The following is a 15,651-nucleotide window of genomic DNA, read 5'->3' as shown; positions in this document are numbered from 1 at the left end:
CTATCTCCCTTGCATTTTGCTTCCCTTCTCCTCTCTGCTATTTCTAAGGCCTCGTTGGACAGCCACTTTGCTTTCTTGCATTTCCTTTTCTTTGGGATGGTTTTCGTTGCTGCCTCCTGGACAATGTTACGAGCCTCTATCCAAAGTTCTTCAGGCACTCTGTCCACCAAATCTAGTTCCTTAAATCTGTTCTTTACTTCCACTGTGTATTCATAAGGGATTTGGTTTAGACATGATAGATTGGCAAAATTAGTGCATTCGTTATTATGCAAAAAATATAACTTGCCAGCCTCCGAAAACCCATGGGAACATCAAGTAGAGAAAGTTTCAGACAATGACAGTGTCAAGATCTTGTGGGATTTCCGGATCCAAACAGATAGACATCTTGAACATAACACATCAGACATAGTAATAATAGAACAAAGAAATGTCTGGATCATTGGCACTGCAATTCCAGGGGATCCCAAAGTTAAAAATAAAGAATTTTAAAAAACTAACAAAATATAGAGACCTGGGAGTCAAAACATCTTGCTTGTGGATGAAATACACTTCAGTGGTCATTGGGGCTTTGGGAACAATATCAAGAAATTTCAGACACTATTATAAGCAATTGCAGTTCTCAGAAATGACACCATTAGAGCTACAAAAAGGCAACATTAGGAACAACATACATACTGTGCTGATATTGAACAGATACTTAGGTTTTTGGTTAAAACTTGTATCTGTTATATAATGCCTGCCAATGCTTTTTTAAATTTTGATGGATTGTGCCTAGTGTTTTTGAATAATAATAATAATAATAATAATAATAGTAATAGTAATAGTAATAGTAATAGTAATAGTAATAATATATATATAAATAATAGTGTGCCATCAATTCTACCTTATGGTGAGCCTTTTTCAGGGTTTTCTAGGTATAGAATACAATACAAGGCTTACCAGTCCTTTCTTCTGGGGATGTCCTGGGACTGTGCAGTTTGCCCAAGGCTGGTGGCTTACATATCTGGTTGTGGAGCCAGAAGTTGGGAGTTTGATTCTCCACTATGCCTCCTTGACAGAGGCTGGACTTAATGATCCATAGGGTTCCTTCCAGCTCTGTAGTTCTAAGATGCTGGTGATGATGATGATTACGTAGGATAGGTCTATTCCTAGGACACAAAGTGGGGAACTGAGCTCCCAGCCTCTGGCTCTGCAGCCTGATACCTAAGCTATTCAGCCAGTTGAGGCTGAATTCCAGTTGCTATGTCAGCCTTTGGTGAGGAACTGATGTTTGCAGATAAAAACTGCATTTTTTCCAAAGTATTTTTAAAGTAATTCAGCAGATGCAATTGAACTGCCCCCACCACCACTACACTGGATTGTCTCTTTGCGCCCAGGCAATTAAATATTATCTGTACAGTTCATCATTATCAATATCTTTTGAAACACAGTGGTGCCTCGCTTGACGATGATAATCCGTTCCAGCAAAATCGCTGTAGAATGAAATCGTCGTCAAGTGAAAATTTAAAAAAACCATTGAAATGCATCATGTAGCGAAGATCCTCCGTAAGGCGGCCATTTTCCAGTGCCTATTAAGCAAGGAATCCGTCCTAAACACAGCGGGGAGCCATTTTGCACAGCGGGGAGCCATTCTGAGAGCCAACAATCAGCTGTTTTAAAATCGTCCTTTAGCAAAGAATCGGTTTCCGAAGCAGGGAACCGATCGTTGTAAAGCAAATTTTCCCCATTTAAACATTGTTTAGCGATCGCAAAAACATCGTAAAGTGGATTCATTGTGGAGCGGGGTAATCGTCAAGCAGGGCACCACTGTACACACAAAGGGGGATCTAGCATAATTCTTAACACATCAGAGAATTTTGAGAGCAATCTGAAAGTAGTCATATGGTCCTTTTGTTCTGCTCTTCTTTGTGCACTAAAGTCCAAGCCAACAATTGTATGAACAGAGAATCTTGGTATTCTCTTGGGGGCAAACATATTATTTAAGGCTTGTGCTTAATCACAAAGAACCGGCCAATGTAACAATCCAATTGGTGAAGCACAGCAATGTCTCCACCGCCATTCCCAAGCTATGCTAGTTCCCATCAACCAGAGCAAAAGAGGAGAGGTTTCATGCTGTGAGCTACAGGTGGATATAGAGCACTCATGATTCATGGTGCAGTGTCCTCAGAATGCCCTGCTTGGTAGGCTTTTCTAGCTATCAAACTTTCTGCATATAGATTAGTGTTCATGGAACCACTTCCTTCAGAGCAGAGGGGCACCTCTGTCCCATCCTAATCTCACCAGGGAACTAGCTCTGGGGACTGGGTTTGACTCAAAGTGAATTGTGTTTTAATTAGACATCCAGTTTAAGATGGTCATAATATACATTTTTTTTTCTTTAGGTGTATTGGCTCTTTCCTGGTACCCCCCTGGTATGGCTGATGAAAATGGAGAACCAGCCGATGGTCTGGTGCCTACAATTTTGGATATTGCCCATAAGTACAGATTAAAGGTACAGTAGTCCAACTTTGAGACTTGGTAATGGTGTAAATGTAGTGGTCCGATGACTCTGAAACAGTGTGGATTGTTAAATTAACCAATTGTTATTTTATATCACTTACCTACACTACACTGGCTCATTTAATTTAATATAGTGTTCTAAGCTTTTCCTTCTCTTTTCCCCTCCAGCTTAAATAAATTAAATTCTGAGATGAAAAAAGCTAAAAAAATTTTTAACCTAGTAAGTAAGAGAGGCCAGGAAAGCTTGTCCTGGCTCCATCCCTAATGTTAAACTAATAGGAGGAAAAGGGGGGAAATAGTTGAAATGACTGCCTGGTGGTAACAGCAAATCACAATGCAAGCTGGGCTAGAATTCAGGAGCTAACTTTTAGTGAGTGAAGCATGTACAGTATTGTGGAATGAAAGAGTTTCTCATTCCTACCACCCCATTCCAGACTTCTGATTTTGAAGAAGTTAAACTGAACATGATTTAGTTAGCATAATTTATTGTCTAATACCCAAAAGATTGTTGCTTATTTTTGGGGATTGTTTCAAATTGTAGTTGGGGAAAAACGTGGAGGAGGCAGGGAGAAATAAGTGCTTGAAATACACAAGTATGTAGTTTGATAAAAAACATACCCTATACAGTATTTGGATTCAAAGACGATTGCAAAGGAATGGTGTGAAAGCATTCTCATGGCCTGCAGGAAGAAAAGTCATGGATTATTTCCTTGAAAAAAGGGTGATTTTCATGAACTTGCTACTAACTGATTCAGTGATCTCTCAGTTTTTGCACAAGACTCTGCAGCTCATAGTCATGTGTGTCTCTAGTAAATACACAGAGAGAGAGAGGGAGGGAGAGAGGGACAGAGCGCACGGAGGGCAAAATAAAGAGACGAAACGGTGACTCTTGACTGATAGAATTTCCAGCTACGTTTCTTTATTTCTTTACTATAAACATTTGGGGCTAGACTTGGGTAAACAAAGTAACAACAGCAATAAGAAGAAGAAGAAGAAGAAGAAGAAGAAGAAGAAGAAGAAGAAGTATCATTATCATTATTATTATTATTATTATTATTATTATTGACCATGCAACAAAATATTGGTGTGTAGAATATCCCTATTCAGTGTTCAGCTGCACATTGCTCATTTAGATTTTCCATTTCCCATCTATCAGTCAGCATTCTGTGATAACTGAATACTTATCGATGACCACCACAGTTATTTTTGTTTTTCTCCAGACTCAAGTCTGCCACACTGTATTGTACATACATCATGGGAAGAATCCACAGTCATCTTTAAATGTCTGAAACAGAGGAAATTAGATAGACTGTATTTACTTTAGCTTATAGCTACGTTGAGGCAATTCAGTATTTTAAAAAAATCTATCAGTATTTTCATCTTTCAGGTCACTTTTCATATTGAGCCATACAAAGATAGAGATGATCGCAGTATGTACAACAATATCAAGTATATCATTGACAGGTAAGAATCTTTGAAGGGAATGAGAATGTTAACGTTATCCTGTCTGGACTTGTTTGTCTAATTTTTAGTTTCTGTGTGCACCATTCCAATGTATTTGGTTCTGTTGCTAGTTATTTTTTCACCTTTATTGCTATGTCTTATCATTATTTTTCATGTTCTCTCTTTTGCATGATTTCCATCTAGTCTGAATTAGGTAAAATACAATGAAATGTAGGATTTGTCATGACATTGTAGGGAGCATTAAATTAATTAAAATTTATTTGACATTTTGCATTGCTAAGTGTTTCTTTTTCAGTATGTCTAATGTTTATGATGATGCCACGTTTCAGATGAAAAGGAGACAGAGTTTGAATAACAGCTTATAATAGTCATTAGAAAACCATAAGAAATAATTACTTGATTTGATTCTTTGCTTTGTAGATATGGAGGTCATCCAGCCTTTTACAGACATAAAATCAACACGGGTAGAACCCTTCCTATGTTTTATGTTTACGACTCTTACATAACAATCCCTGAAATATGGGCTAATCTACTCACTGTGTCGGGATCCCAAAGTATACGTAATACACCATATGATAGCTTATTCATTGGCCTCTTGGTTGAAGAAAAGCACAAGCATGAAATCCATAGAAGTGGCTTCGATGGAATGTATACATATTTTGCCACAAACGGTTTCTCTTATGGATCAAGCCATCATAACTGGCCAAGTCTAAAAGCTTTTTGTGATACAAAGAACTTAATATTTATTCCAAGTGTGGGCCCAGGCTATGTAGATACCAGCATCCGTCCATGGAACAATCACAATACACGGAACCGGGTCAATGGCAAATACTATGAGACTGCATTCAGTGCTGCACTTCTAGTACGGCCTGAAATAATTTCCATCACATCTTTTAATGAATGGCATGAAGGGACTCAAATTGAAAGAGCTATTCCAAAGAAAACTGGAAAGACAACATATCTGGACTACTTGCCACATAAACCAAATATTTATCTGGAACTCACTCAGAAGTGGTCTGAAAAATATAGCAAAGAAAAGGAGCAGTGGCTTACATGAGGTGCTGTTTCGCAATTCAACAATGAGCTAATCACTGTGTCACTGAAAAATGGTGAACATTTTGTGAGGCTATGGTCACTGTACTGGTATAGCTTTGTTAGAAGAAATTTTCATTCTAAAGAGTCAAGGAGACAATGGAAAGTAATACTACATCCTTGGGTTCTTGTATTACACAGGGAATATGCTAACAATGCTACATATAATGTGTTTTAATGTTCTATCTAGATATTTCAAATACTCTGTCCAGATTATTTGATACACTGTTGAAGTGGAATGGTACATAGCTTATTTCAGCATCCCTTTAGAACAAGGTAAATTTAGGAAGTAGCTTCCAGTGCAAAGTGAAGAGATGCAATCAGGATACAAAAATTTCCTCCCTGTGCAAAGTCTAGATCCCTGTCTTGGAACAACTAAGAACAAAAATTTAGACATTGTTTCTTGAAGAGTAGTGTGTAAGCAGTGCATGAAACAGCTTATCCAATGGTAAAGAACACTTTTTTAGTGGAAGAACTACTTAAAAATTACTTAGAGCTGTATTGGAATACAGTTTTTTCTCCAGTGAAGCTCCCATATATTTCAGTGCAGAAAGCCAGTCTTGGTTATAGATGTCCACAGTGTGTAAATTTTGTATTCCCAGTTGTCCACAGTGTGCATATTTTGTCCATTATAATAAGTTGTATCTTTGTAGTTGCTTTTGGTTTTGTTGTAAATGAGTGATGTGAAATTAATAGCCATTGTTAATTTCATTGTTAATTGTTAAGAAAGGTTCACTAATGTTGCTTGGCATTATGTAAAGACTTTCAGTAGCTAACCAGCTTTTATGTGGTTGTGCTGTCAGCATATAACTAGAACTAAGAAACACAATGGAAGTCTTAAAGGAGTGCCACTACAGAGAACATTTCAGCTTTGAAGTGAGTTCTGAGAGAGTGGGAGTGGGGCCCTGTTTGAAGTGGGGCCCTTAAAACTCAGTGCAAGTGGAGCAGCCACTTCATTTTGTTTGGATATCAGCCATCTGAAACATCTTCAAAGAAGATAACGTTTCTAGAAGTATATCTTTTTATAAAAAAGTCTGAAAAATTAATAATAGTATAAACGGTCATGTGATCATTTGCAGAGGCTAAAGCAACTTTAATTTTTTTAGCAGTGCAAGTATTATCAGTTCATAAGTGAAAACACGATAGATTTGGTAGAGAGAATTGAAGGTGCCTCAGAAAAAAGCCACCAAAGCCGTGTCTTGGGAATACACAAGTATCCTTTATTTGCACTTTTACTTGGTGATAGTCTTATTAAAGAGATGGAATAATGTGTAAACAGCTGCACATTTATGCTAATGGTTCAGTCTCCTCTTACTGATATTTATAGTCTCAGGATTCAAGCATTTCAGAACGCTGTCATGTTATTGCCCCGGTACAGAAATCCTTTTTATGTATTGTCTTCCACACAAATACACTTTTCTAGCACAGTCTTTTGAAGTGATTTAGACTGAATTAATAAAAACAATAAGTATTTTGTTGCTTTAGGTTTGTCCCTTAAATTTAAACATTACATACGAGATGCAGCTTGATTGTGGGGAGCCTTTTCCAAAACACTAGGCCTTTGTTTGCCATATCAGATAGGAGGGTAGTACCACAAGAGGAGTTGTACTTTATGTGTAATGATGGGCTACAGGAAGTTGTGATACTCGCTTGAGTGCCTTATGATGTCTAAATTGAAAGTGCCTCTCTGCTGAGCTTCTTTAATACTTTTCCAAAACTAAGTAAACTATGGAATATGAGTCCATTGTTATGAGCTTGAGTTTGGGAGTTCTGAAAAATACACTATAACACATAATATGGGTTGTGAGAGTGAATGCTGCTTTTCTCTTTTGACAAACAATGAACAGATTCTCCACCATAGCAAATCTGCCACATCTGCTGAGAAGTGCAGTTGGTTTAGGCAGCTTGAGTCCTCATATACCCAGGAAACGATATGCTGTGGGGTTCAATGAGTAGCAGTATTCAAAGCTATCCATAGAGACCATCCTGTTGTTACTGCTGCAGTTAGCCAAAGCAAATGGGAGAGAGGAAGGAAGGAAGGAAGGGAGAAACATGTAAAGACTTTACAGGGCCACAGTCTAAAGATTTTATTTGTTCCGCCCCTTATTCTTTTTCTGCTATTGACATACTGCTCTTCAAAAACCTCTCTATACCCGCTTCTCTTTTCTTCACCACCTCCACCTTTGGAGGACTAATGCCAGCCTTTTGGACCCAAGCATTAACCCACACTGGGAGCAATGATGCCAAAGATGACGGCAGGACGGAAAAGTTGTTGATGTGGTCATTTTGGCCATAGCAGCACTGGTGCCTTTTGCTCTACCTGAGTCTCTTGCTTTTCTGGGGGTGGCAATGGCAGCACAGTGAAGAGAGAGAGTACCTGGGTGAGGAGATGCCTCTGGGCCTGCCTGAGTTATGGAAGCAGAAGGCAAGAGGGGCAAAAAGGTGAGGGAGGAGAACTGGGGAGGAGTGGGATGGGGCAGGGCCTGTTGGGGGTAGGTGTTTATTAGGGCTCAAAGGGTGGAGGCCTTTCAGTGAGGGAGTTTGTTTGAGGGTGGGGAGACATAAAGGGAGAGACTTTTCCACTTCCAAAAAAGTAAATTTAAGTCAAATGTATTTACTTTTTCTCCCCTCCTCAAATTTTATCTGGGAGCAGCAAATTTACAGGGGGGGCTCTTAATTATGTATTATTATATTAATATATTGGGTTAGAATTATGTTATAAAAATCTATTTTTAATGTGTTTTCTCTAAAATGCATTTTATGCAAATATGCCCGGTGGAGGCCACAAGTTACTTGGTTCTTATAAAACGGAATCACAATTCGAAAAAGGTTTGGGAGCACTGCTTTAGGAGTTTACACAGATGAAATCCATATTTTCTAGTCACCCTAAAAATAGAAATGTACATAATCCCATTATATAATGATTTTTCCTACTCACTGCACAAATTGCAATGTCATGGTTTAAAACATTTTTAAATACAGATTTTTCTGAAGTCATCTGCAAACCAAATTAGAACCCACACCACCATTTTTTATGTTGTATGAATTTGCAGAAATTAATCAGCATTCATATGCCATCTAACACCTAGGAACAGAGAGGAATGTTAACCTGCCATTGAAAGGATGGTAACTCTGGAGGGGTAGACAAGCTTTGCTGGGGAGAGGGACTCCTGAAGAAACCCTTTGTTAGCACCTTCAATGTACTCTTGGGTGAAGGCCTCAAATGCTGATCATGACGAGAGAGGTACTTTGTCACACATGGGAGTTCAGGCTGTGTAAGGTTTTAGAGGTTAAAGATCAGTACACTAAACGATGATATAGATTAAAAATGAAGATTATTTCAGTGCCGTTCTCTACTTAATTAATTTACAGGGATAGCTGATATGAAGTGATGAGGCTGGTAGGGGTGGTGGGTGGAAACTGAGTTTTATCCATTTCTACTTTCCTGTGAGTTCCCAATGGTTCAGTGGATAGAGTGACAGACTAGGACAGGGATCGAATCCCCCTGTAATTGTAGAAACTGTTAAAGCCACTCCTTAAATATCTCGCTTACTTTGAAAGCCCTATTAGGGTCACCACAAGTCAGTTCTGACTTGACAACAAGTAACAACAACTTCCCATAGTTTATGCTGATATATATAGTATTCATTTTAAATGATAATACTAACCTTTAAAAGTTGCTGTAAAACACAGCTTTCAAGATGACATCAGTGAAGTAGCTCTAATGCTCTGCCTGGGGGTGCCAAGGCAATTATTTATTACTTGTATCACTTACTAATTGCTATGTAAATTAATTGTTTGAATTGCCTATTAGAGAAGCAAGAATATTAAGTCCAAGAAAAAATATATTAACTTGAAACTCATTCTAAATTCTGTACATGGTGATTAATTAACCAAGTCTGTTTATATTACAGCAGAGTCCTATACATGTCTGCTCAGAAGTCAGTCCTAGTGATCCCTGTGGAGTTTATCTCCAAAATAAAATTGGCATAAGAATGCTGTGATGATATCTGTAGGTGTCTCAGCATGGCTTAACCTCTGTTCTGATAAATAGAGCACTTATCCTTAAAGTAATTAATACTTCAAAGCTTTCAAAATTCATTCATAAATAGGAAAGGAGTTGGACATAATCATGGTCTGAAACCAATTTTGTTGCTCCTGTATAAACTGCTGAGGTTTGTGATCTAACTAAGCTAAATATATGGGGCAGCTAGAGATTTCAGTAATTTGCTTTGTTGAAATGGCAAGCAGTATTCTAAAGTGAACAGAAACAGTTCAGACTTCAAAGATACTGCTGGTTAAATTAGCACAGTTCCCTCACCTACCTTCTGAGACTGGAGAAAATGTGCAAAATAGTTCTAGTGTCAGCTGGAAGACCTTTTTCTTTTACAAGTTTGGAATCTTGCCAAGTAGGAAATGTTAGAATATTTTACGGTTTTTCTTGCATGACTCTATCTCTAAGTTTTCCTTCTAGCGATAGTTGTGCAGGAGGCAGTTTACTCTAATCTTTAACATATTAATTCCAATGAGATTCCTTCAGTCTTCAGCATGGATGGATAATTTTGACATATCCAGGGACCAATTTCTTCCCTGTATGGCATGTTTCATGAACTGTATTGCTGATGTTCAGTAGCAGTCCAGAAATGCCTTTTAAAAAGCAAGATGTGCTTCGTTTACAGAGATTTTTGTGGTTTGCCATCAACTTTCAGGAAGAAACTATGAACAAAGATTTTTAAAATTGTATTTTCTATTTGCTTTAAGGGGAATTTCTTACTTACTATCCAAATATGATGGTGCAGTGTGTGGTTATTGGCTGGCTGGATATTTGAACAGTAGATTATTTGACAGGAAGTAGAGAGAAATGACAGTTCTATACTGTATAGGTCAGGATATAGGATTAAAACAGCATCTGTTGGTATCTTTCATAGTGCAAGTCACTGACACAGAATTTAAATTCTCAGAGGTACAGCAGAAGCTCAAAGTGTATGAAGCGAGTCAGTTGTCCAGTTTGATTTGTAATGAGACAGACAGACATCTGTTCTGAACAGCTTTGGGTAATATTCCTTGACAAGGGCACAGTTAGTTATAAACTTTGAATCTCAGTTCTTCAATTGCCTTTAAACCCTGCACAATTTTAAAATTAATACTTCTGTCTATGAGCTAAGAAACAGATAACATTTTATGAATTATAATGGTAAGCGACTATGACAATGAAAAAGAAAAAAACCTAAATTTCAAAAGAATTGATTTAGAGCTCAACTGACTGAACCCTATGGCTCAGTCATAGGGCTACAGGTTTTTATAAATAACTGACTAGGTTAGAAATTCAGTCTTCTTCCTTCTGTCTAAATTAACAAAATGTCTGAATAGTTGTGTCAGGCAATTAAATGATAAAGGTTTGTGAAGTTATATTAAGGTCTGCCATGTGAGAAATGAAATTATTCTAATTTACTTAAGTAATAGCTATTTGCAAAAGTCTATTATACAGTGCTTTTTAAAAACATGCATAGCATTAACTACATACAAAATTTTTCTGTGTATAAAAGGCACTTTTCCCCTAAAATAATTAGAGAAAAAATTGAGGGTCGTTTTATAGATGCAAGGCAGCAGCAGGAGGCAGACACTGAGGCAAAGAAGAAGCCGGGCTCAGCCGCCTCTCATGGCTGCCCATTGATTGCTGCCGCTGCCGCCCAATCACCCCCTCCAATGATCGTCTTCTTGCGGGAGCCCTTTGACCACTGCTTTTCCCTTCCTTTTGCTAAGCCACAGAGCTTAGCAAAAGGAAGGGAAAGCAGGGATCAAATTTGGGGTTAAAAAAGGGAGTGTCATCTTATACATTGGGTCATCTTATAAATGGAAAAATATGGTATATTAAAAAATTTGGGAAACATTTTGTACACATTTATGCTGAGTGTGAAACATAAAGACAGACAAAATTCTTTATGTAATGAAAAGTGCAGAAATACATTTTTGGGATAAAATTTGTGATGGTGAATATTATGTAGATTTTGTACAGATTTCTGCTTAGAATTTATGTCTTTTCGATGGTCAAATTTATTTGAGCTATACTATAAAAGCATATTGAATAACAGGCACTTGGTCCTTTTGTGACATACTTGGTGGTAGTAATGCTACTAAGATCAGTTTTTGAAGTCATGCTGTATTTTGGATGTTACGTTGATGACATTTAGATGCTGAGCAGAATTTCAATGAGAAAGGTAGAGTATTTTGCTGTGGGTTTCTTTCCCTTTTTTTAGCTAAAATGGGTAGAAATAATAGTAACAATAACTTACTTGTGTTTTCTACCTAGAAAAATTAAATAAAACTTTTCTTCATGAAAAATAAATGCTTTGTAAATAAATCTCAATTAATCCTGTTCTTAATTAACTATTCATACATCTCTAATGCCTATTGAATTTTATACAGTTTGCTCTAATAAGGCAATTAAATACCACATAGGTTTCTTCCTAATTTGGCCAACATTACAATTTATATGGAAGAGACTTGGGGGAGGGTAGGAATGAGGTTTTTGTAATTTTTTGAATTACACAAATTTCTATAGATCTGCTGGTATTGCCTGAGATAGAATTCTGGTGGCTTTAGCCCCCTGTCCCCCTCCCCCCCCAAAAAGCTGTCTTAAATATTTGATATAATTTACAGTTGGTGTATAAATGAAAAAAATGCTTCCATTTTTTGAGTTCTGAGGCAGGCCTAAGCTTGGCGGCACTGCAAAGCTTTTGGGTTTTTGAAGTTTTCTGAAAGGCACCCTGTGCAGGGCTGGAAGACTCCAACAGCCTTATTGCTGGGCAGTGCCACAGAGCTTAGCTCAAGAAACTCAAGAAATTGTATGTTATGTCAAACACCTGAGATATGTTAGGGGTATTTTGAGTAAAAAAAAAAAAATACAAAAATCCTATCCCTAGTAAATGGTAAGTCTGTGTTTCTTTGAAATCAAAACTAAGTCTTCTTCTCCAGATTAATCCAGATGTAGAGTTTTTGTACATGTGTACACATTTGCATGCACATGAGCTTATTGGTATACTGTATATGTATGTGAGAGCAATATATATAGATGATATACCGTGTTTCCCTGAAAATAAGACAGGGTCTTATATTCATTTTTGCTCTTAAAAACACACTAGGGCTTATTTTCAGGGGATGTTTTATTTTACGGTCATGTCATCTTCTGGTTGCTGCACCATGGTAGAGGGCAGGGTTTCACTTAACTGGGGCTTATTTTTGGAGTAGGACTTATATTACGAGTATCCTGAAAAATTATACTAGGGCTTATTTTCAGGTTAGGGCTTATTTTTGGGAGAACAGGGTAGGTACTTTAGTCAGTGGTAGATAGATTATAAATGTGTGGATAGCGCTAACTTGGCTACAACATTTTGACATCCAAACAGACCTTGGAACAATATAATACAAATCCTTCTTAGGCTTATCAGTTGGAAATTGGAACATTTTGAAAGATCATGTTATAAATCAGTATAGTTGGAGACTGCAACTACACTACAACCATTTTACATATTAATATCAAGAGAATATGCTATTTGTCAGCCATTTTTCCTTTCTTGGCAGTTGGAATGAAATTATTAAATTAAAAAAATAGTATGAGATATGTATTCTCAAAGGTTTTCATGACCGGGATCCAATGCTTGTTTTAGGTTTTTTTGGACTGTTTGGCCGTGTTCTGGAGGTTTTTCTTCCTAACATTTCACCAGTCTCTGTGGGCCAGCATCTTCAGAAGACAGGAGTTAGAGCACTTCCTGTGTTCTGGTGTAGTGTGTTGGGTGATGATGATGATCAGGGTGTTTTTTGTTATGGGTGTATTGTTGTGATAAGGGGGAAATGATCTGTCACTGTGATTGATGGGTGTCGTTAGCAAGTCTTTTGTGTGCAGTGATCACTGGTCCTTGTGGCTGGGTAGAGTTTGTTGATCCTTTTTTTGCAGCTTGCATTTTTCAGTGCTGGGAGCCAGGCTTTGTTGAGTTTTAGACTTTCTTCTTTTTTGTTGAAGCTGTGTTGATGTTGGTGGATTTCAATGGTTTCCCTGTGTAGTCTAACAATGATTGCTGGTGTCCAGTACTTCTGTGTTTTGAAATAGGACTTCATGTCCAGCTTGTTTCAGGGTGTCTTCAGCTACTGCTGATTTTTCCGGTTGTTTTAGTCTGCAGTATCTTTCATGTTCTTTGATTCTGGTGTGGATGCTGCATTTTGTGGTCCCAACCGCTTTGATGTATGGCAGAAATATTTTATTTGTGGGTGTCTTTTTTTCTTCTTCAGTTTGGTATTGTTTTCGCGGTGTGATGGCTCTTGTGATCTCATTCTTGGAATAGTATTTGCCTGTAGGGCCCAATTCAGATGTTTGAGTTCGGTGCTGAAAAATTGAGCTTCACAGTTCTGATTCGCACAGTCTACCAGTGTTTTGATTATGCCTCTTTTTTGTCATGGAGTTTTTGTGTAGGTACCGGTCTGTGTGGGTGGGTTTTCTGTAGACCTTATGTCCCAATAGGAGGTCAGGTTTGCGCATGACCATGACATCTAAGAAAGGGAGTTGTCCCTCTGTTTCTTTTTCTAACAGAAGATAAACCGGTAAAGCTTTTCTCTTCTTATTTCTGTCATAACATTTGCTTTCCTTCTTCTTACTTGTCTACCTTTCTTGCATTTCAGTGAAGTGAAATTATTCTTGTGACATTTAATTCTGAAGCTGTTGACAAACTTAGTATATGATGCTTTTCTGCAGTAATGTCATTGTAGCTAAACAGCAGAATATGTGGGTTTTTTCATTCGCAGCACTGGTTTTGTTTGAAGGACAGTTTTGTTTGAAGGACAGAGGTAGAAAGATGTTGCTAGCTCATTTTTAATTAGCTGTGATAACCAGAAATTTACAAGCATATCAGCCAGTGCTTTAATTGGACATCAAGTTACAGGTCCAAGACAAAATGTTCAATGAGCAGTCTTGCATGATACAACCTGAAGAATTATGCTACTTCCAGCTGCAGTTGGAAAATCAGATGTAAACAAATTCTTGAACATTCAGACCTAGAATTTCAGAAGCAAAGCTGGGCTTTGCTTTTTGTGCAGTATGCTTTGGTATACACAGGGCTTGCCTGAAGTACAGTGGTGCCTCGCTTTACAATTGCCCCGCATTACGACGAATCCCCTTTACGACGATCTGTTTGTGATCGCAACTGCAATCACAAAACGATGATCTAAAAGGGGGAATTTCGCTTTGCGATGATCGGTTCCCTGCTTCGGCAACTGATTCTTCGCAAAACGATGATTTTTAAACAGCTGATCGGCAGTTTTAAAATGACCACCAGGTAACTAAAATGGCTCCCCACTGTGTTTAGGGATGGATTCCTCGCTATACAGGCAGCGAAAATGGCTGCCGTATGGAGGATCTTCGCTGGACGGTGAATTTTAAGCCCATTGGAATGCATCGAAAGGTTTTCAATGCATTTCAGTGGGCTTTTTATTTCCGCTTTATGATGTTTTCGTTTAACGGCGATTTTCCTGGAACGGATTATCGCCATTAAGCGAGGCACCACTATAGTACGTATGAGTTAGCGACATGTCTAGGGCGTGAGGCTGCAAAATATGGTGTTTCTCTCTTACATAACTTATGCAACTAGAATCATTATTAATGTTTTGATTGTTTTGGTTCAAAATTGAAATATTTTTAATTGCTTATTGCCATATCTGCAAATGTAATTATCTGTTAGTGGTGATTCCCCTGTATACGTTTTTATTTGTTACTTACCCAGTGTGAAAATCTGAATGTGGATATTTTAGTTTTCTATGATGAATAAGTACTCAAATCTTCCTCTACTTGAACATATTGTCAAATAAAAGCATACACAGTTATATATCACTTACTAGTAGTCCACACACATTTAGATGCTATACTTGCTTTATATATATGGTACTGGGAAAAATATTGGGCTCCACTTTCATTTGACATTATGAAGAATATATTATTCACATTCTATATGTTGCACTTATATTTTGTACCAATATACCATATGTGAATAGAAAAAGTAGTGTGTGAAAAACAGTTACAATGGAGCTTAATCTTTTGCATAGGCATGGATACGTATGCTGAAGCCCTTTTCCTGTATTATATATTCATCGTATGTGTGTGAGGTTTGCCTTAACCTTCCCCCTCAGATTTTTGTGTCCCAGACATAGATGATGCAGCCACTTCTTCTTTAACAGAATTTAGCTCTTAATTATTTAACAAACTTAATGGAACGAAGTCAACAAACATTTCATTTTTCTCTTCTGTAATCTTTCCACCAGCACTTACTTTCTTTATATTCAACAAATTCCCTTGTAACAGGCGAGGGGCAGAAATAATGCTTTTGTCTGGAGTTTGATTTAAGGCCTTCTGCCACAGTTCCTCTACCTCTATATTCAAGAGGGATGAGAGTGGCAAACCCATCCCCCAAATAGCTCCCAAACTTTCATGCCCTGCCTGGTCTGAGACAGGGTTTGAAGGGACTCATCATGCCTGATTATCTCTGTTTTGGGCTTTTCTTTCCTTTCTCTCTCTCCCTTTTCTACATCTCAGCAGTTTGGCCCCAGTACAGA

At 37.8% G+C, this 15,651-nt stretch overlaps 1 protein-coding gene across 3 annotated transcripts in view; it reads left to right on the top strand.

Annotated features, from left to right (window-relative positions):
• Nucleotides 1-15,651, top strand: part of MANEA (mannosidase endo-alpha) — a 46,089-nt gene that overhangs the window by 12,282 nt on the left and 18,156 nt on the right. For 2 of the 3 annotated variants that reach the window (XM_020784076.3, XM_020784168.3), the window contains exons 3-5: nt 2,382-2,491; nt 3,887-3,963; nt 4,384-6,794. In XM_020784076.3, the coding sequence (XP_020639735.3) occupies nt 2,382-2,491; nt 3,887-3,963; nt 4,384-5,020 (824 nt within the window). In that variant the 3' untranslated portion in view covers nt 5,021-6,794. Of the gene's footprint in view, nt 1-2,381; nt 2,492-3,886; nt 3,964-4,383; nt 6,795-15,651 lie in introns of those variants that run through there. The other variant, XM_078380358.1, reaches the window with a different exon arrangement.

The sequence above is a fragment of the Pogona vitticeps genome, chromosome 1, assembly GCF_051106095.1.
Source record: "Pogona vitticeps strain Pit_001003342236 chromosome 1, PviZW2.1, whole genome shotgun sequence".
Lineage (NCBI taxonomy): Eukaryota > Metazoa > Chordata > Lepidosauria > Squamata > Agamidae > Pogona > Pogona vitticeps.
This window is presented reverse-complemented; position numbering and strand designations above follow the sequence as displayed.